Here is a 20,408-nt window from a genome sequence, read left to right on the forward strand (position 1 = left end):
GGCAGTTTACTATAGCATGCTATGACCAAAAAAATCAGTATTTCATGGAGAAATTGCCAAAGTCACTATTTCTGCAATGTCAAAAATAGTAAAAAATATATATTAAAAAAAGTAATTAAGCAGTCGCTACAAAAGTTAAGTTAACCTTAGATAAATATATAGGGCATCATATGCCACTAAGATCAGGGCTCTGGGCCTTCCGGTTTTTGAGATCTCGGAAACAAACCTGTTTTGACCCGGTTTGGCCTTTAGCGACCTTGACCTTGACCTACTTGCATTAAAGTAGGGCAATATCTGGGGATTTACCTCTGTATCATTGTCCATAAGGCCCTTAGCCATACAGCTTATACTTTAGGCCTAATGTCAATTTCAAATTTTACAAATTTTGCCTTTAAAAACCCCTGTGACGTTGAAAAGTAGGTCAAGGTCACTTAAACTGGGTCTATGGCATATTCTTACCATAGCCTACCTATGATAATTATTTCAGATTTCTTGCGAAAAAAAAACGCATGGAAAGAATAATAATAATAATAATAATAATGATAATAATAATAATAATAATAATAATAATAAAACAATAGTCTTCCCCTAAAAGGGAATCCTAATAATAATTATAATGATAATAATAATAATAATAATACATGATGACAGGGAGAACAATTGTGAACAGAAGAAGCAGAAGATCAAATGGATACTTATCTGGGGGAAGTATATAAAAAATGCACGAACATGAGATTAAAGAGGAATGGAATAAAGATGAAAGATTTAAATATACAGAGGCTTTAAATAGGATAGAAAATGTAGGAAACACATTAGGACAAACGCTCCCCAGAAAACTAAGATATGATATGATATGAAAACAATATCACAAAAATATTACTACAAGAACAACTCAACATAATAAAGGAGAAATTAAAGAGAATAATAAGAAAAATGGAAGATAAAAAGGCAGAAGGAAAAACTGGATGGACTAAAATCTGAGATATTAAAAAACGTTAACAAAAGAAAATAAATGTTTAGAGATAATTACAAAATGAGATAGAGGAGAAGAGTGGAAAACACCTAAAACAAAAATGATAAAATAGTAAATAAACTCTCATTTAAATATCGAAGACTCACAGCCCATACAATAATGTCATTCAATTATCCATGGCTATTACGGAAGATGAAATAGAACACCTCAAGAAAAACATAGAAAGGAAAGAAACAATAGAAGTAATGAAAGGATAATAAATAAACCCAAATTCAATTGATGCAATAGAAATGTTCCAGAAGGGCACAGAACGAAAATGAACTTAGTACGGTATATGAACTAGAAAAACCTTCTGAAGTAACAAGCAGGATGAAGTAAAGAAAGACAGGGTTAAAAAATGTATTGAAAATGATAACATACCGATTGATGAACGCGTTATAAAGAAAAGAAAAAGGATTTGAAAACGGAATGATAAGGATTAGGGCTCTATTCTTTGTAAACGATGGCCTGATAATGACAAAAAATATATATTTATGGAAGTGTGTGAGTAATTTGGGTTAAAATGAACAAAAATAAGCTTCATATCAATATATAATATGAAATTAAAACCTGAATAAATAGAAGGTACAAAAGTAACAGAAAGCTTAAAATACTTATGATTAGAGATAGAAGTAAAAAGAAAAATGTAAAAAAAAAAAACACAACACATACAAAAAAGGATGAAGAAAATCGAAAAGTTCGTAAACTTAATAAAATCTATTAAAGGAAATATCTGCCTTAAGATATCAGTAGGGAAAACAACGGAAATATGTGGCCTTAACAGGAAACTTTATCAAACATCACGGAAAGTGAGGTAAAAAGACAACAACAAATAGAGATTGGAATAGGTAAAATTTTCTTTAGGACCGACACCATATGCAGCAGGAACTACTCTTCGGGGGAGAAATAGGAATGACGGAAATAAAGACAAGGATGGCTGGAGAAAAGCGAAGGTTCGTGAAAGGGATAGAAGGGGGAAGAAATTTGTTGAAGAAAATTTTGGACGAAATGGAAGAGGATGAAAGTAATTGATGGATGAAAGAGACTAGGAGATAGATGAAAGATTTGAATATGAATGACAAAGCCTTCAGGAAAATAGGAAGGGAAGAGATGAAGACCAAGATTAGAGAATATAGTGAAAAATGGAAGAAAAAAAAATAGTTCAGAAATATACATAGAGAAAGATGGAGTAAAAGTAGAAATGTCTTATGATAACAGACCAAATTCAGTTATAATGTACAGAGCTACAGCGAACTGTTTAAGATTAAACCTCAGAAAAAGAAATCAAGGAAAAAGTGAGGAATGTAAGCTGGGAAGAGCAATAGACAGGAGACCTCACCCATTTCTTGCTTTAATGCCAAGAACTCAGCGAAGAGAGAATAAAAATAAAAGGAATTACAGCAGTCATATGAAGACGACAAGAAAAAATAATTGGAAAGGTTTAATTTAAGGAGGAAGGAATAGATACAAAGGAAAATAAAATAAAAGAAATAGGATATAATAGAAAACTAAGGAGGTGCCGATGAAAAGGCAACACCTGAACGTATACCCTGCTCTCCGAAAAAGGGCGGTACTTGCCTGCGCTATGGCCAAGATGACGATGCATTCTGTTAATTTTCTTCTCCTCCGCCATTCTGCTTGGGCCCATCGCCATGATCTGAGGATTGATAGCAAAGGAATTAGCTCGAGAAACTAACCGGATTTTACCAACAGTTGTGCATTACTTGGAAAAGGAATTGTTTATGTAATACCACTAGAACAATATTCTTGGAAAACACATTTCAGCATCTTCTTTGTCATCCAAAGTTAGAAACTCATTTTTATGTTAACGATATAGTGTTCACTGTATTTTATCTTTTAAACGATGTTACAATGAATTTGTCCTGCAAAGAACTCCTTTAACCATTTACAATTGTAAAAGACTTCTATTGAAAATATAAATAAACGGTGGCGTTGTTCTGACTAATAACAGTTTAATCTGGTAACTTGGTAAATCCACAAATATTCGATTCAACTGAACTCTCAAGCTCTTTAATCTTTCATATATTTTCATAGTCATCCATTTTTCTTCTTCTGAATTTTGATTTCCTCATTAATCCCTAACTGTTTTCTTGCTCTCTGCATCAATGATTTCAATAAAGCCTTTTTTCTGTTTAGTTATTATAGAGTTTTCCCAAGACAGAAAATACGAAAAAAAGTTATTTAGCTTCAGATGTAGATGTTAAGAAATTAGTTTTGTAACATGCTGCCTTTCCAACTAGTGATATTGCTTGGGTTTTATTAATAAGAACAGCATCAATGATAGTGATAATAAAAGAATCATAATAGTAATGGAAATAACAATCATTATCATTATTGGCAAAATAAGTGATAGGATAATATAACCATGCATTAGTATAATAATAATAATAATAATGATAATAATAATAATAATAATATTTGGGTAGTAGACCCTCTTTAAGGCAAGTTTTGTTAAAGATAATGGCTGCCTCATTTGCAGTGATCTTGTACTCTGTCTTCTCAATGACTTATCTTCTTTTCAGAATTACTGCATACAGCCAGTAATTGAGCAAAAGTCATCCATTATGGTGGCTAGTCAAATTCAGGAAAAAGTGACGAATCAAGGTTTTAATTTAAAGTTTACAAGTCGGGTTTACTGTATTCTTCTACCCGTCTTGTAAAATTTACATCAAAACCTTGATTAGTCATTTATTCCTGAATTTGACTAACCACCAAAATGGATGACTTTTGCCCAATTACTGGCTGTATGCAGTAATTCTGAAAAGAAGATAATAAGAGTCAATGAGAAGACAGAGTGCAATACCAATGCAAGTGAGGCAGCCATAATAATAATAATAATAATAATAATAATAATAATAATAATAATAATAATAATATAATGATAATAATAATAATAATAATAATAATAATAATAATTATTATTATTATTATTATTATTATTATTATTATTATTATTATTATCATTATAACAATAAATAAATCAATAAAGAGACAGATATATGCTCATATATTGAGAGAGAGAGAGAGAGAGAGAGAGAGAGAGAGAGAGAGAGAGAGAGAGAGAGAGAGAGAGAGAGAGAGAGAGAGAGAGAGAGAGCAGAATAGCCACAAATATCTCACGGAGTTGCACTTTTACCATCTGTCGCAACCTTGGATAAAAATAAGACAGAATAAATTAGTAATGGATCTTTCTAATGTACTGCACTCTCTTATGGGGATTTTTTCTCAGAAAAAAACTTTTAATTGGAGTGTCTTTCATAAAACACACGATAGAGACCTTTTTTCCGAGGCACATCATCCACCTAAAACATGTGAATATTTAACAGAAAGTCATTAAAACTTCGACAAAGAGAAGAAGTTACTCAATTCCACAAGAAGAATAAACTCTAAGGGAACTTGACGGTGTGGAATTTCTGCAGAGTTCGTCCATGAGTTTTTCGTGTGATGATTCCCAATAAGTTTTAAGTGGGTCGTGCCATAGTACTGTTGAATATTATTTGGTTCCTGTGAGAATAACGTTGTGTATTCTATTGCTCCCTGATTAAGTTCACTTTTTAAAAATTTGCCTTAACAATGGTAAATGTCTGGCAACATTTATTCCAGGATTTTTACCGTTTTCAAAAGCATATTTTGACGCAAATTAGTTTTATTGCGGTCACTAACCCGTAATAAAATTAAAATTACGGGGTTTTCTAATGCAAATAGCAAAATTAGTAAAATTTCATCATTGGCAGAGGCAAGAATGTTACTGAATATTTTCTGGCTCATGCAAAAAGTGAGAGTGATAAGGTCTCATCTTTGGCTAAGGCAGGAATGTTGCTGAATGTTTATTTGGCTCATGCAAGAAGTGAGAGCAATAAACTCTCATCTTTGGCTGAGGCAAGCATGTTGGTAAATGTTTTCTGGCTCATGCAAGAAGCGAGAGTAGTAAAATATTATCTTTGACGAGGTAAGAATGTTGCTGAATGTGAATGTTTTGTAGCTCATGCAAAAAGTGAGAGAAGCCTAGTAATGTGTCATCTTTGGTCGAGGCAAGAATGTTGCTAAATGTTTTCTGACTCATGCAAGAAGCGGAATTAGTAATGTGTCATCTTTGGCCGAGTCAAAAATATTGCTGAATATTTTCGGGCTCATGCAAGATATGATCGTATTGAAGTGTCCTCTTTGGCTGAGACAAGAATGTTGGCGAATTTTTTTGGGCTCTTACAAGAAGTCAGAGTATTAATATGTCATCTTTGGCTGACGCAAGGGATTTTGCTGAATATTTTCGGGCTCATGCAAGATATGAGTGTAATGAAGTGTCATCTTTGGCTGAAGGAAGAATGTTGCTGAAAGTTTTCTGTCTCATACAAGAAGTGAGAGTAGTAATATGCTATCTTTGGCTAAAGTATGAATGTAGCTGAATGTTTTCAGACTCATGCAAAAAGCGAGCGTAGTAATGTGTCATCTTTGGCCAGGGGAAAAATATTGTTAAATGTTCTCGGGCTCATGCAAGAAGTGAGATTAGTAATATGCCATATTTTGCCTAGGCAAGAATGTTACTGAATGTGAATGTTTTCTGGATCATGCAAGAAGTGAAAGTAGAAATATGTCATCTTTGGCCTAAGCAAGTATGTTGCTGAATGTTTTTGGACTCAAGCAAGAAGCCAGAGTAGTAATTTGTCATCTTTGATCGAAGCAAGAATGTTACTGAATGTTTTTGGGCTCATGCAAGAAGTGAGAGTAGTAATGTGTCATCTTTGCCTATGGCAATGATGTTCTTGAATGTTTTGGAGCTCATGCAGGAAATGTGAGTAGTGCTGTGTCATCTTTGGCTGAGGCAAAAATGTTGCTAAAGGTTTTCTGGCTCATGGAAGAAGCGAGATTAGTAATGTGAAATCTTTGGCCAAGTCACGAATGTTGCTGGATATTTTTGGGGTCATACAAGATGTGAATGTAATGAAGTGCCATCTTTGGCAGATGCAAGAATGTTTCTGAATGTTTTATATCTCATTCAAGAAGGGAGAGTAGTAATGTGCCATCTTTGTCTTAAGCAAGAATATCACTGAATGTATTCAGACTCAGGCAAGAAGCGAGAGTAGTAATGTGTCATGTTTGGCCTAGGCAAAAATGTGGCTGAATGTTTTCTAGCTCATATAAGAAGCGAGAGTAGCAATGTGCCATCTTTGGCCGAGGCTAGATTGTTATTGAATGTTTTCGGGGTCATGCAAGAAGTGAGATTAGTAATGTGTCATCCTTGGGCTAGCCAGAAAGTTGCTGAATGTTTTCTGGCTAATGCAAGAAGTGAGGGTAGTAAAATGTCGTCTTTGGTCGAGGTAACAATGTTTCTGAATGTAATGTGAATGTTTTCTGGCTCATGCAAGAAGCGAAAGTATTAATGTGTCATCTCTAGCCGAAGCAAGAATGTTGCTGAATTCTTTATGGCTCATTCGGGAAGCATGAGTATTAATTTGTCATCTTTGGCTGTGGTAAAAATGTTGCTGAATATTTTCGGTCTCATGCAAGAAGCGAGAGTTGTAGTGTACCATTTTCGGCCGAGGCAAGAATGTTGCTTAATGTTTTCTAGCTCAGGCAAGATGTGTGAGTAGTAATGTGTCCTCTTTGGCTGGAGCAAGAATGTTGTTGAATGTTTTCAGGATCATGCAAGAAACAAGATTAGTAATGTGTCACTTTTAGCTGAGGCTAGAATGATGCTGAATGTTTTCTGGCTCATGCAAGAAGCAATATTTGTAATTTGTCACTTTTGGCTGAGGCTGAAATGATGCTGATTATTTTCTGGCCTATGCAAGAATTGAGAGTAGGAATATGGCATCTTTGGTTGAGGCAAAAATTTTGCTGAATGCTTTCTTACGCATGCAAGAAGCGAGATTAGTAATGGGTCATGTTTGGCAGAGGCAAGAATGTTGCTGAATGTTTCCAAACTCATGAAGATCGAGATTAGTAATGTGTCATCTTTGGCCGAGGCAAGAATGTTGCTGAATGTTTTCTGGCTCATACAAGAAGCAAGGTTAGTAATGTGTCGTCTTTGGCCCATGCAAGAATGCTACTGAATGATTTCGAACTCATGAAAGAAGAGAGATTATTAATGTGTCATCTTTGGCCGAGGCATGAATTTTGCTTAATGTTTTCTGGCTCATGCAAGAAGCGAGATTAGTAATGTGTTATATTTGGCCGGGGCAAGAACGTTGTTGAATGTTTTCTTGCACATGCAAGAAGCGAAATTAGTAATGTGTCATCATTGGCTGAGGGAAAAATGTTGCTGAATACTTTCTGACTCATGTAAGAAGTAAGATTAGTAAAATATCATCTTTGGGTGAGGCAAGAATACAGTTGAATATTTATGGGCTTATGCAAGAAGTGAGAATATTAATGTGCCATTTTCGGCCGAGGCAAAAATTTTGTTTAATGTTTTCTAGCTCATGCAAGAACCCAGATTAGTAATGTGTCATCTTAGGCAGAAACAAAAAGGTTGCTGAATATTTTCTGACTCATACAAGAAGCAAGATTTGTAATGTGTCATCATTGGCCGAGGCAAACATGTTGCTGAATGTTTCTGACTTGTGCAAGAAGCAAGATCAGTAATATATCATCTTTGGCCGAGGCAAGAATGTTGTTGAGTACTTTGTGGCTCATGTAAGATGAAAGATTAGTAATGTGTCGTCTTTGGCATAAGAAAGAATGTTACTGAATGTTTTCGAACTCGTGAAAGAAGAGAGATTAGTAATGTGTCATCTTTGGCCGAGGCAAAAATGTTAATGAATATTTTCTTTCTCATGCAAGAATCGAGATTAGATTAGTAATGTGTCATCTTTTACCGAGGCAAAAATGTTTCTAAATGTTTTTGACTCATGCAAGAAATAATATTAGTAATATGTCATCTTTAGCCGAGGCAAGAGTATTGTTGAATGCTTTCTGGCTTATGTATGAAGCAAGAATAGTAATGTGTCATCTTTGTCCAAGGCAAGAATGTAGCTGAATGTTTTCAAACTTATGCAAGAAGCTAGATTAGTTAAGTGTCATCTTCGGGCGACGCATGAATTTTGCTTTAGGTTTTCTGGTTCGTGCAAAAAGCAAGATTAGTTATGTGTCATCTTTTTCCGAGGCAAGAATGTTGCTGAATGTTTTCGGGCTAATGCAAAAAGCAAGATTAGTTATGTGTCATCTTTTTCCGAGGCAAGAATGTTGCTGAATGTTTTTTGGCTCATGCAAAAAGCAAGATTAGTAATGTGTCATCTTTTTCCGAGGCAAGAATGTTGCTGAATGTTTTCTGGATAATGCAAAGAGGAAGATTAGAAATGTGTTATCTTTTTCCGAGGCAAGAATGTTGCCGAATGATTTCTGGATAATGCAAAAAGCAAGATTAGAAATGTGTTATCTTTTTCCGAGGCAAGAATGTTGCCAAATGTTTTCTGGATAATGCAAAGAGGAAGATTAGAAATGTGTTATCTTTTTCCGAGGCAAGAATGTTGCCGAATGATTTCTGGCTCATGCAAAAAGTAAGATTAGAAATGTGTCATCTTTTTCCGAGGCAAGAATGTTGCTGAATGTTTTCTGGCTAATGCAAAAAGCAAGCTTAGTAATGTGTCATCTTTTTCCGAGACAAGAATGTTGCCGAATGATTTCTGGCTCATGCAAAAAGTAAGATTAGAAATGTGTCATCTTTTTCCGAGGCAAGAATGTTGCTGAATGTTTTCTGGCTAATGCAAAAAGCAAGCTTAGTAATGTGTCATCTTTTTCCGAGGCAAGGATGTTGCCAAATGTTTTCTGGCTAATGCAAAAAGCAAGCTTAGTAATGTGTCATCTTTTTCCAAGGCAAGAATGTTGCCGAATGTTTTCTGGATAATGCAAAAAGCAAGATTAGTAATGTGTCATCTTTTTTCGAGGCAAGAATGTTGCCGAATGTTTTCTGGATAATGCAAAGAGGAAGATTAGAAATGTGTTATCTTTTTCCAAGGCAAGAATGTTGCCGAATGTTTTCTGGATAATGCAAAGAGGAAGATTAGAAATGTGTTATCTTTTTCCAAGGCAAGAATGTTGCCGAATGTTTTCTGAATAATGCAAAAAGGAAGATTAGTAATGTGTCATCTTTTTTCGAGGCAAGAATGTTGCCGAATGTTTTCTGGATAATGCAAAGAGGAAGATTAGAAATGTGTCATCTTTTTCCGAGGCAAGAATGTTACTGAATGTTTTTGGGCTCATGCAAGAAGTGAGAGTAGTAATGTGTCATCTTTGCCTATGGCAATGATGTTCTTGAATGTTTTGGAGCTCATGCAGGAAATGTGAGTAGTGCTGTGTCATCTTTGGCTGAGGCAAAATGTTTCTAAAGGTTTTCTGGCTCATGGAAGAAGCGAGATTAGTAATGTGAAATCTTTGGCCAAGTCACGAATGTTGCTGGATATTTTTGGGGTCATACAAGATGTGAATGTAATGAAGTGCCATCTTTGGCAGATGCAAGAATGTTTCTGAATGTTTTATATCTCATTCAAGAAGGGAGAGTAGTAATGTGCCATCTTTGTCTTAAGCAAGAATATCACTGAATGTATTCAGACTCAGGCAAGAAGCGAGAGTAGTAATGTGTCATGTTTGGCCTAGGCAAAAATGTGGCTGAATGTTTTCTAGCTCATATAAGAAGCGAGAGTAGCAATGTGCCATCTTTGGCCGAGGCTAGATTGTTATTGAATGTTTTCGGGGTCATGCAAGAAGCGAGATTAGTAATGTGTCATCCTTGGGCTAGCCAGAAAGTTGCTGAATGTTTTCTGGCTAATGCAAGAAGTGAGGGTTAGTAATGTCGTCTTTGGTCGAGGTAACAATGTTTCTGAATGTAATGTGAATGTTTTCTGGCTCATGCAAGAAGCGAAAGTATTAATGTGTCATCTTAGCCGAAGCAAGAATGTTGCTGAATTTTTATGGCTCATTCGGGAAGCATGAGTATTAATTGTCATCTTTGGCTGTGGTAAAAATGTTGCTGAATATTTTCGGTCTCATGCAAGAAGCGAGAGTTGTAGTGTACCATTTTCGGCCGAGGCAAGAATGTTGCTTAATGTTTTCTAGCTCAGGCAAGATGTGTGAGTAGTAATGTGTCCTCTTTGGCTGGAGCAAGAATGTTGTTGAATGTTTTCAGGATCATGCAAGAAACAAGATTAGTAATGTGTCACTTTTAGCTGAGGCTAGAATGATGCTGAATGTTTTCTGGCTCATGCAAGAAGCAATATTTGTAATTTGTCACTTTTGGCTGAGGCTGGAATGATGCTGATTATTTTCTGGCCTATGCAAGAATTGAGAGTAGGAATATGCATCTTTGGTTGAGGCAAAAATTTTGCTGAATGCTTTCTTACGCATGCAAGAAGCGAGATTAGTAATGGGTCATGTTTGGCAGAGGCAAGAATGTTGCTGAATGTTTCCAAACTCATGAAGATCGAGATTAGTAATGTGTCATCTTTGGCCGAGGCAAGAATGTTGCTGAATGTTTTCTGGCTCATACAAGAAGCAAGGTTAGTAATGTGTCGTCTTTGGCCCATGCAAGAATGCTACTGAATGATTTCGAACTCATGAAAGAAGAGAGATTATTAATGTGTCATCTTTGGCCGAGGCATGAATTTTGCTTAATGTTTTCTGGCTCATGCAAGAAGCGAGATTAGTAATGTGTTATATTTGGCCGGGGCAAGAACGTTGTTGAATGTTTTCTTGCACATGCAAGAAGCGAAATTAGTAATGTGTCATCATTGGCTGAGGGAAAAATGTTGCTGAATACTTTCTGACTCATGTAAGAAGTAAGATTAGTAAAATATCATCTTTGGGTGAGGCAAGAATACAGTTGAATATTTATGGGCTTATGCAAGAAGTGAGAATATTAATGTGCCATTTTCGGCCGAGGCAAAAATTTTGTTTAATGTTTTCTAGCTCATGCAAGAACCCAGATTAGTAATGTGTCATCTTAGGCAGAAACAAAAAGGTTGCTGAATATTTTCTGACTCATACAAGAAGCAAGATTTGTAATGTGTCATCATTGGCCGAGGCAAACATGTTGCTGAATGTTTCTGACTTGTGCAAGAAGCAAGATCAGTAATATATCATCTTTGGCCGAGGCAAGAATGTTGTTGAGTACTTTGTGGCTCATGTAAGATGAAAGATTAGTAATGTGTCGTCTTTGGCATAAGAAAGAATGTTACTGAATGTTTTCGAACTCGTGAAAGAAGAGAGATTAGTAATGTGTCATCTTTGGCCGAGGCAAAAATGTTAATGAATATTTTCTTTCTCATGCAAGAATCGAGATTAGATTAGTAATGTGTCATCTTTTACCGAGGCAAAAATGTTTCTAAATGTTTTTGACTCATGCAAGAAATAATATTAGTAATATGTCATCTTTAGCCGAGGCAAGAGTATTGTTGAATGCTTTCTGGCTTATGTATGAAGCAAGAATAGTAATGTGTCATCTTTGTCCAAGGCAAGAATGTAGCTGAATGTTTTCAAACTTATGCAAGAAGCTAGATTAGTTAAGTGTCATCTTCGGGCGACGCATGAATTTTGCTTTAGGTTTTCTGGTTCGTGCAAAAAGCAAGATTAGTTATGTGTCATCTTTTTCCGAGGCAAGAATGTTGCTGAATGTTTTCGGGCTAATGCAAAAAGCAAGATTAGTTATGTGTCATCTTTTTCCGAGGCAAGAATGTTGCTGAATGTTTTTTGGCTCATGCAAAAAGCAAGATTAGTAATGTGTCATCTTTTTCCGAGGCAAGAATGTTGCTGAATGTTTTCTGGATAATGCAAAGAGGAAGATTAGAAATGTGTTATCTTTTTCCGAGGCAAGAATGTTGCCGAATGATTTCTGGATAATGCAAAAAGCAAGATTAGAAATGTGTTATCTTTTTCCGAGGCAAGAATGTTGCCAAATGTTTTCTGGATAATGCAAAGAGGAAGATTAGAAATGTGTTATCTTTTTCCGAGGCAAGAATGTTGCCGAATGATTTCTGGCTCATGCAAAAAGTAAGATTAGAAATGTGTCATCTTTTTCCGAGGCAAGAATGTTGCTGAATGTTTTCTGGCTAATGCAAAAAGCAAGCTTAGTAATGTGTCATCTTTTTCCGAGACAAGAATGTTGCCGAATGATTTCTGGCTCATGCAAAAAGTAAGATTAGAAATGTGTCATCTTTTTCCGAGGCAAGAATGTTGCTGAATGTTTTCTGGCTAATGCAAAAAGCAAGCTTAGTAATGTGTCATCTTTTTCCGAGGCAAGGATGTTGCCAAATGTTTTCTGGCTAATGCAAAAAGCAAGCTTAGTAATGTGTCATCTTTTTCCAAGGCAAGAATGTTGCCGAATGTTTTCTGGATAATGCAAAAAGCAAGATTAGTAATGTGTCATCTTTTTTCGAGGCAAGAATGTTGCCGAATGTTTTCTGGATAATGCAAAGAGGAAGATTAGAAATGTGTTATCTTTTTCCAAGGCAAGAATGTTGCCGAATGTTTTCTGAATAATGCAAAAAGGAAGATTAGTAATGTGTCATCTTTTTCCGAGGCAAGAATGTTGCCGAATATTTTCTGGATAATGCAAAAAGGAAGATTAGTAATGTGTTATCTTTTTCCGAGGCAAGAATGTTGCCGAATGTTTTCTGGCTAATGCGAAAAGCAAGATAAGTAATGTGTCATCTTTTTCCGAGGCAAGAATGTTGCCGAATGTTTTCTGGCTCATGCAAAAAAGCAAGATTAGTAATGTGTCATCTTTTTTCGAGGCAAGAATGTTGCTGAAGGTTTTCTGGCTAATGCATAAAGCAATATTAGTAATGTGTCATCTTTTTCCGAGGCAAGAATGTTGATGAATGTTTCCTGGATAATGCGAAAAGGAAGATTAGTAATGTGTCATCTTTTTTCCGAGGCAAGAATGTTGCTGAATGTTTTCTGGCTAATGCAAAAAGTAAGATTAACAATGTGTCATCTTTTTCCGAGGCAAGAATGTTGCTGAATATTTTCTGGCTAATGCAAAAAGCAAGATTAGTAATGTGTCATCTTTTTCCGAAACAAGAATGTTGCTGAATGTTTTCTGGCTAATGCAAAAAGCAAGATTAACAAAATGTCATCTTTTTCCGAGGCAAGAATGTTGCTAAATGTTTTCTGGCTAATGCAAAAAGCAAGATTAGTAATGTTTCATCTTTGGCAAAGGCAAGAATATTGCTGAAGGTTTTCTGGCTAATGCAAAAAGGAAGATTAGTAATGTGTCATCTTTTTCCGAGACAAGAATGTTGCTGAATGTTTTCTGGCTAATGCAAAAAGGAAGATTAGTAATGTGTCATCTTTTTCCGAGGCAAGAATGTTGCTGAATATTTCCGGCTAATGCAAAAAGCAAGATTAGTAATGTGTCATCTTTGGCAAAGGCAAAAATATTGCTGAAGGTTTTCTGGCTCATGCAAAAAGCAAGATTAGTAATGTGTCATCTTTTTCCGAGACAAGAATGTTGCTGAATGTTTTCTGGCTAATGCAAAAAGGAAGATTAGTAATGTGTCATCTTTTTTCGAAACAAGAATGTTGCTGAATGTTTTCTGGCTAATGCAAAAGGGAAGATTAGTAATGTGTCATCTTTTTCCGAGGCAAAAATGTTGCTGAATGTTTTCTGGCTAATGCAAAAAGGAAGATTAGTAATGTGTCATCTTTTTCCGAAACAAGAATGTTGCTGAATGTTTTCTGGCTAATGCAAAAATCAAGATTAACAATATGTCATCTTTTTCCGAGGCAAGAATGTTGCTGAATGTTTTCTGGCTAATGCAAAAAGGAAGATTAGTAATGTGTCATCTTTTTCAGGGACAAGAATGTTGCTGAATGTTTTCTGGCTAATGCAAAAAGGAAGATTAGTAATGTGTCATCTTTTTCCGAGGCAAGAATGTTGCTGAATGTTTTCTGGCTAATGCAAAAAGGAAGATTAGTAATGTGTCATCTTTTTCCGAGACAAGAATGTTGCTGAATGTTTTCTGGCTAATGCAAAAAGGAAGATTAGTAATGTGTCATCTTTTTCCGAGGCAAGAATGTTGCTGAATGTTTTCTGGCTAATGCAAAAAGGAAGATTAGTAATGTGTCATCTTTTTCCGAGGCAAGAATGTTGCTAAATGTTTTCTGGCTAATGCAAAATGCAAGATTAGTAATGTGTCATCTTTGGCAAAGGCAAAAATATTGCTGAAGGTTTTCTGGCTAATGCAAAAAGCAAGATTAGTAATGTGTCATCTTTTTCCGAGACAAGAATGTTGCTGAATGTTTTCTGGCTAATGCAAAAAGGAAGATTAGTAATGTATCATCTTTTTTCCGAGGCAAGAATGTTGCTGAATATTTCCGGCTAATGCAAAAAGCAAGATTAGTAATGTGTCATCTTTGGCAAAGGCAAAAATATTGCTGAAGGTTTTCTGGCTAATGCAAAAAGGAAGATTAGTAATGTGTCATCTTTTTCCGGGACAAGAATGTTGCTGAATGTTTTCTGGCTAATGCAAAAAGGAAGATTAGTAATGTGTCATCTTTTTCCGAGGCAAGAATGTTGCTGAATGTTTTCTGGCTAATGCAAAAAGGAAGATTAGTAATGTGTCATCTTTTTCCGAGGCAAGAATGTTGCAGAATGTTTTCTCGCTAATGCAAAAAGGAAGATTAGTTATGTGTCATCTTTTTCCGAGGCAAGAATGTTTTCTGGCTAATGCAAAAAGGAAGATTAGTAATGTGTCATCTTTTTCCGAGACAAGAATGTTGCTGAATGTTTTCTGGCTAATGCAAAAAGGAAGATTAGTAATGTGTCATCTTTTTCCGAGGCAAGAATGTTGCTGAATGTTTTCTGGCTAATGCAAAAAGGAAGATTAGTAATGTGTCATCTTTTTTTCCGAGGCAAGAATGTTGCTGAATGTTTTCTGGCTAATGCAAAAAGGAAGATTAGTAATGTGTTCTCTTTTTCCGAGGCAAGAATGTTTTCTGGCTAATGCAAAAAGGAAGATTAGTAATGTGTCATCTTTTTCCGAGACAAGAATGTTGCTGAATGTTTTCTGGCTAATGCAAAAAGGAAGATTAGTAATGTGTCATCTTTTTCCGAGGCAAGAATGTTGCTGAATGTTTTCTGGCTAATGCAAAAAGCAAGATTAGTAATGTGTCATCTTTTTTCCGAGGCAAGAATGTTGCTGAATGTTTTCTGGCTAATGCAAAAAGCAAGATTAACAATGTGTCATCTTTTTCCAAGGCAAGAATGTTGCTGAAGGTTTTCTGGCTAATGCAAAAAGCAAGATTAGTAATGTGTCATCTTTTTCCGAAACAAGAATGTTGTTGAATGTTTTCTGGCTAATGCAAAAAGCAAGATTAACAATGTGTCATCTTTTTCCGAGGCAAGAATGTTGCTGAATGTTTTCTGGCTAATGCAAAAAGCAAGATTAGTAATGTTTCATCTTTGGCAAAGGCAAGAATATTGCTGAATGTTTTCTGGCTAATGCAAAAAGGAAGATTAGTAATGTGTCATCTTTTTCCGAGGCAAGAATGTTGCTGAATGTTTTCTGGCTAATGCAAAAAGCAAGATTAGTAATGTTTCATCTTTGGCAAAGGCAAGAATATTGCTGAATGTTTTCTGGCTAATGCAAAAAGGAAGATTAGTAATGTATCATCTTTTTTCCGAGGCAAGAATGTTGCTGAATATTTCCGGCTAATGCAAAAAGGAAGATTAGTAATGTGTCATCTTTTTCCGAGGCCAGAATGTTTTCTGGCCAATGCAAAAAGGAAGATTAGTAATGTGTCATCTTTTTCCGAGACAAGAATGTTGCTGAAGGTTTTCTGGCTAATGCAAAAAGGAAGATTGGTAGTGTGTCATCTTTTTTCCGAGGCAAGAATGTTGCTGAATGTTTTCTGGCTAATGCAAAAAGGAAGATTAGTAATGTGTCATCTTTTTCCGAGGCAATAATGTTGCTGAATGTTTTCTGGCTGATGCAAAAAGCAAGATTAGTAATGTGTCATCTTTTTCCGAGGCAAGAATGTTGCTGAATGTTTTCTGGCTAATGCAAAAAGGAAGATTAGTAATGTGTCATCTTTTTTCGAGGCAAGAATGTTGCTGAATGTTTTCTGGCTAATGCAAAAAGGAAGATTAGTAATGTGTCATCTTTGGCAATGGCAAGAATGTTGCTGAAGGTTTTCTGGCTAATGCAAAAAGCAAGATTAGTAATGTTTCATCTTTGGCAAAGGCAAGAATATTGCTGAATGTTTTCTGGCTAATGCAAAAAGCAAGATTAGTAATGTGTCATCTTTTTCCGAGACAAGAATGTTGCTGAATGTTTTCTGACTAATGCAAAAGGGAAGATTAGTAATGTGTCATCTTTTTTCGAGGCAAGAATGTTGCTGAATATTTTCTGGCTAATGCAAAAAGCAAGATTAGTAATGTGTCATCTTTTTTCGAAGGCAAGAATGTTGCTGAATATTTCTGGCTAATGCAAAAAGGAAGATTAGTAATGTGTCATCTTTTTCCGAGGCAAGAATGTTGCTGAATGTTTTCTGGCTAATGCAAAAGCAAGATTAGTAATGTGTCATCTTTTTTCCGAGGCAAGAATGTTGCTGAATATTTCTGGCTAATGCAAAAAGCAAGATTAGTAATGTGTCATCTTTTTCCGAGGCAAGAATGTTGCTGAATGTTTTCTGGCTAATACAAAAAGGAATATTAGTAATGTGTCATCTTTTTTCGAAACAAGAATGATGCTGAATGTTTTCTGGCTAATGCAAAAAGCAAGATTAGTAATGTGTCATCTTTTTTCCGAGGCAAGAATGTTGCTGAATATTTCTGGCTAATGCAAAAAGCAAGATTAGTAATGTGTCATCTTTGGCAAAGGCAAGAATGTTGCTGAAGGTTTTCTGGCTAATGCAAAAAGGATGATTAGTAATGTGTCATCTTTTTCCGAGACAAGAATGTTGCTGAATGTTTCCTGGCTATTGCAAAAAGCAAGATTAGTAATGTGTCATCTTTTTTCCGAGGCAAGAATGTTGCTGAATGTTTTCTGGCTAATGGAAAAGGGAAGATTAGTAATGTGTCATCTTTTTCGAGGCAAGAATGTTGCTGAATATTTTCTGGCTAATGCAAAAAGCAAGATTAGTAATGTGTCATCTTTTTTCCGAGGCAAGAATATTGCTGAATATTTCTGGCTAATGCAAAAAGCAAGATTAGTAATTTGTCATCTTTTTCCGAGGCAAGAATGTTGCTGAATGTTTTCTGGCTAAAACAAAAAGCAAGATTAGTAATGTGTCATCTTTTTTCCGAGGCAAGAAGGTTGCTGAATATTTCTGGCTAATGCAAAAAGCAAGATTAGTAATGTGTCATCTTTTTCCGAGGCAAGAATGTTGCTAAATGTTTTCTGGCTAATGCAAAAAGGAAGATTAGTAATGTGTCATCTTTTTCTGAGGCAAGAATGAGGCTGAATTTTTTCTGGCTAATACAAAAAGGAATATTAGTAATGTGTCATCTTTTTTCGAGGCAAGAATGTTGCTGAATGTTTTCTGGCTAATGCAAAAAGCAAGATTAGTAATGTGTCATCTTTTTTCCGAGGCAAGAATGTTGCTGAATATTTCTGGCTAATGCAAAAAGGAAGATTAGTAATGTGTCATCTTTGGCAAAGGCAAGAATGTTGCTGAATGTTTTCTGGCTAATGCAAAAAGGAAGATTAGTAATGTGTCATCTTTTTCCGAGGCAAGAATGTTGCTGAATGTTTTCTGGCTAATGCAAAAAGGAAGATTAAAAATGTGTCATCTTTTTTCGAGGCAAGAATGTTGCTGAATGTTTTCTAACTAATGCAAAAAGCAAGATTAGTAATATGTCATCTTTTTTTCAGAGGCAAGAATGTTGCTGAATATTTCTGGCTAATGTAAAAAGCAAGATTAGTAATGTGTCATCTTTTTCTGAGGCAAGAATATTGCTGAATGTTTTCTGGCTCATGCAAAAAGTAAGATTAGAAATGTGTCATCTTTTTCCGAGGCAAGAATGTTGCTGAAGGTTTTCTAGCTAATGTAAAAAGCAAGCTTAGTAATGTGCCATTTTTTTTCGAGGCAAGAATGTTGCTGAATGTTTTCTGGATAATGCAAAAAGCAAGATTAGTAATGTATTATCTTTTTCCAAGGCAAGAATGTTGCCGAATGTTTTATGGATAATGCAAAAAGCAAGATTAGTAATGTGTCATCTTTTTTCGAGGCAAGAATGTTGCCGAATGTTTTCTGGATAATGCAAAGAGGAAGATTAGAAATGTGTCATCTTTTTCCGAGGCAAGAATGTTGCCGAATGTTTTCTGGATAATGCAAAAAGGAAGATTAGTAATGTGTCATCTTTTTCCGAGGCAAGAATGTTGCCGAATATTTTCTGGATAATGCAAAAAGGAAGATTAATCATGTGTTATCTTTTTCCGAGACAAAAATGTTGCCGAATGTTTTCTGGCTAATGCAAAAAGCAAGATAAGTAATTTGTCATCTTTTTCCGAGGCAAGAATGTTGCCGAATGTTTTCTGGCTCATGCAAAAAAGCAAGATTAGTAATGTGTCATCTTTTTTCGAGGCAAGAATGTTGCTGAAGGTTTTCTGGCTAATGCATAAAGCAATATTAGTAATGTGTCATCTTTTTCCGACGCAAGAATGTTGCTGAAGGTTTTCTGGCTAATGCAAAAAGGAAGATTAGTAATGTGTCATCTTTTTTTGAGGCAAGAATGTTGCTGAATGTTTTCTGGCTAATGCAAAAAGCAAGATTAGTAATGTGTCATCTTTTTCCGAGGCAAGAATGTTTTCTGGCTAATGCAAAAAGGAAGATTAGTAATGTGTCATCTTTTTCCGAGGCAAGAATGTTGCTGAATGGTTTTGTGATCATGCAAGAAGTGTATTGTGTATTCTATGAATCATGCGATAATAGTGTTGTGTAATTTTTGCACCAGGAATGGCACGTGCAAAAAAGAAGATGAATGTTATTTGGCTTATATAAAAATAACGAAGAACATTCCCAGACTCATACAAAAATTATGATGATATAGCATATTATTTCGATCATTCGAGAATAATGGAATGTTATTGTGCAATCTTCGCATATCTTATGATGATGAAATTAGCGTTGGTTTTTTCCTTGCCCTTGTGAGAGTAATGATGGTTATTCTTTCCCATACGATCAATTAACATTAAGTTATCTCTGCTATTGCGAAAATGATGGGAAGAATTTCTTTGCTCATGCAAGGATGATGTTGAACAGTTCTTGTTCATGCAAGATAAAGGCTAAGTACTACTTAACACATACGTGGATAGAGTTAAACATTTCTCAGTTTATGAAAAGTAAATCCAGATTTAATCTCAACTCTGTTGTCACAATTGCACCAAAATTATCTTTTTATTTTCATTGCCATTGAGTCTTCATTTCATTTCCTATTTGGATTGCCTTGAAAGCCTTCACACGAACATTATTTTAGCCAAAACACCTAATAATTATAAAAACATAAATAGTCTAAGACTTAATTCCATATCAATTTGCATTAATTTTTTAATCAGTGTCACGTCATCTCGGCCAAGTGTTTCATCCGTCATAGAAATTGTTTAGTTTGATGGATTTCGTAAAGGCATGTTTTGCTACAATGCCTTCCTGTCTACTTGCCTCACACACGGGCCCTCGTCTTTGTTCATCCTTTGTCACCTAAAGCGACAAGTGCATTTTAAATCTTTATCATTTGCCCTTTGTTCCTCACTTCCTTTGTTGTTTGAAGTACGTCGTAAGTAGTTTACCTTCCAGTTTACCCTACATTTACCTAAGAGTTTTCCATTCCGCCCTCGAGGCTTCAGATAAACTCCTTCCACCCATGTTCCCCATTTAATAATGTAAGTCTTTGTACTCCGTCAGCAAACACAGATATAACATTTGGAATTTACTTTGCTTACTCGAAGTAAACATGAAGAACAGAAGAGAGATGAAAAAATTGGAGGTTATTTAAACACCAATGATTGAAATGTCGGTGTGAATTCCGAAATTTTATTTGCCTTTTTCATTTACTTATTAGAAATCTGTTGTAATTTTACCACATATACCCCTTTTTATCATGACAGTATTTTAGGTTTTGAATTTGTATTGTTGACTTCTTGTTTGAAAAAAAAAAAAAAAAAAAAAAAAAAACAAGACTGATGTAACAATGAAGCTCTCTCCATGCAGTGCTAATATGTGACTTTTTATTTTCATCAATTCACAAATATTTGTTTGTTTGACCACAATTTTATTTCTAAAGGTCACAAAGGAATTTTATAAAAGGGTTACTGTAAAATAAAATGTAATGTTTATCCATATAATTTTTCATCAGCGTGTAGAAGCGGGAAACAGACTCCGTATTTGGAATACATTGTATTTATTTATGAATAATAATAATAATAATAATAATAATAATAAT

The 20,408-nt window shown here is 35.2% G+C and overlaps 1 protein-coding gene across 2 annotated transcripts in view; it reads right to left on the reverse strand.

The window, feature by feature from the left end:
• The window catches only part of LOC137656168 (uncharacterized), a 51,703-nt gene that overhangs the window by 5,541 nt on the left and 25,754 nt on the right, over positions 1–20,408 (reverse strand). For both annotated transcript variants that reach the window (XM_068390343.1, XM_068390345.1), the window contains exon 2: positions 2,591–2,669. In XM_068390343.1, the coding sequence (XP_068246444.1) occupies positions 2,591–2,669 (79 nt within the window). The remainder of the gene's footprint in view (positions 1–2,590; positions 2,670–20,408) is intronic.

The sequence above is a fragment of the Palaemon carinicauda genome, chromosome 17 (assembly GCF_036898095.1).
Source record: "Palaemon carinicauda isolate YSFRI2023 chromosome 17, ASM3689809v2, whole genome shotgun sequence".
In the NCBI taxonomy this organism is placed as follows: domain Eukaryota; kingdom Metazoa; phylum Arthropoda; class Malacostraca; order Decapoda; family Palaemonidae; genus Palaemon; species Palaemon carinicauda.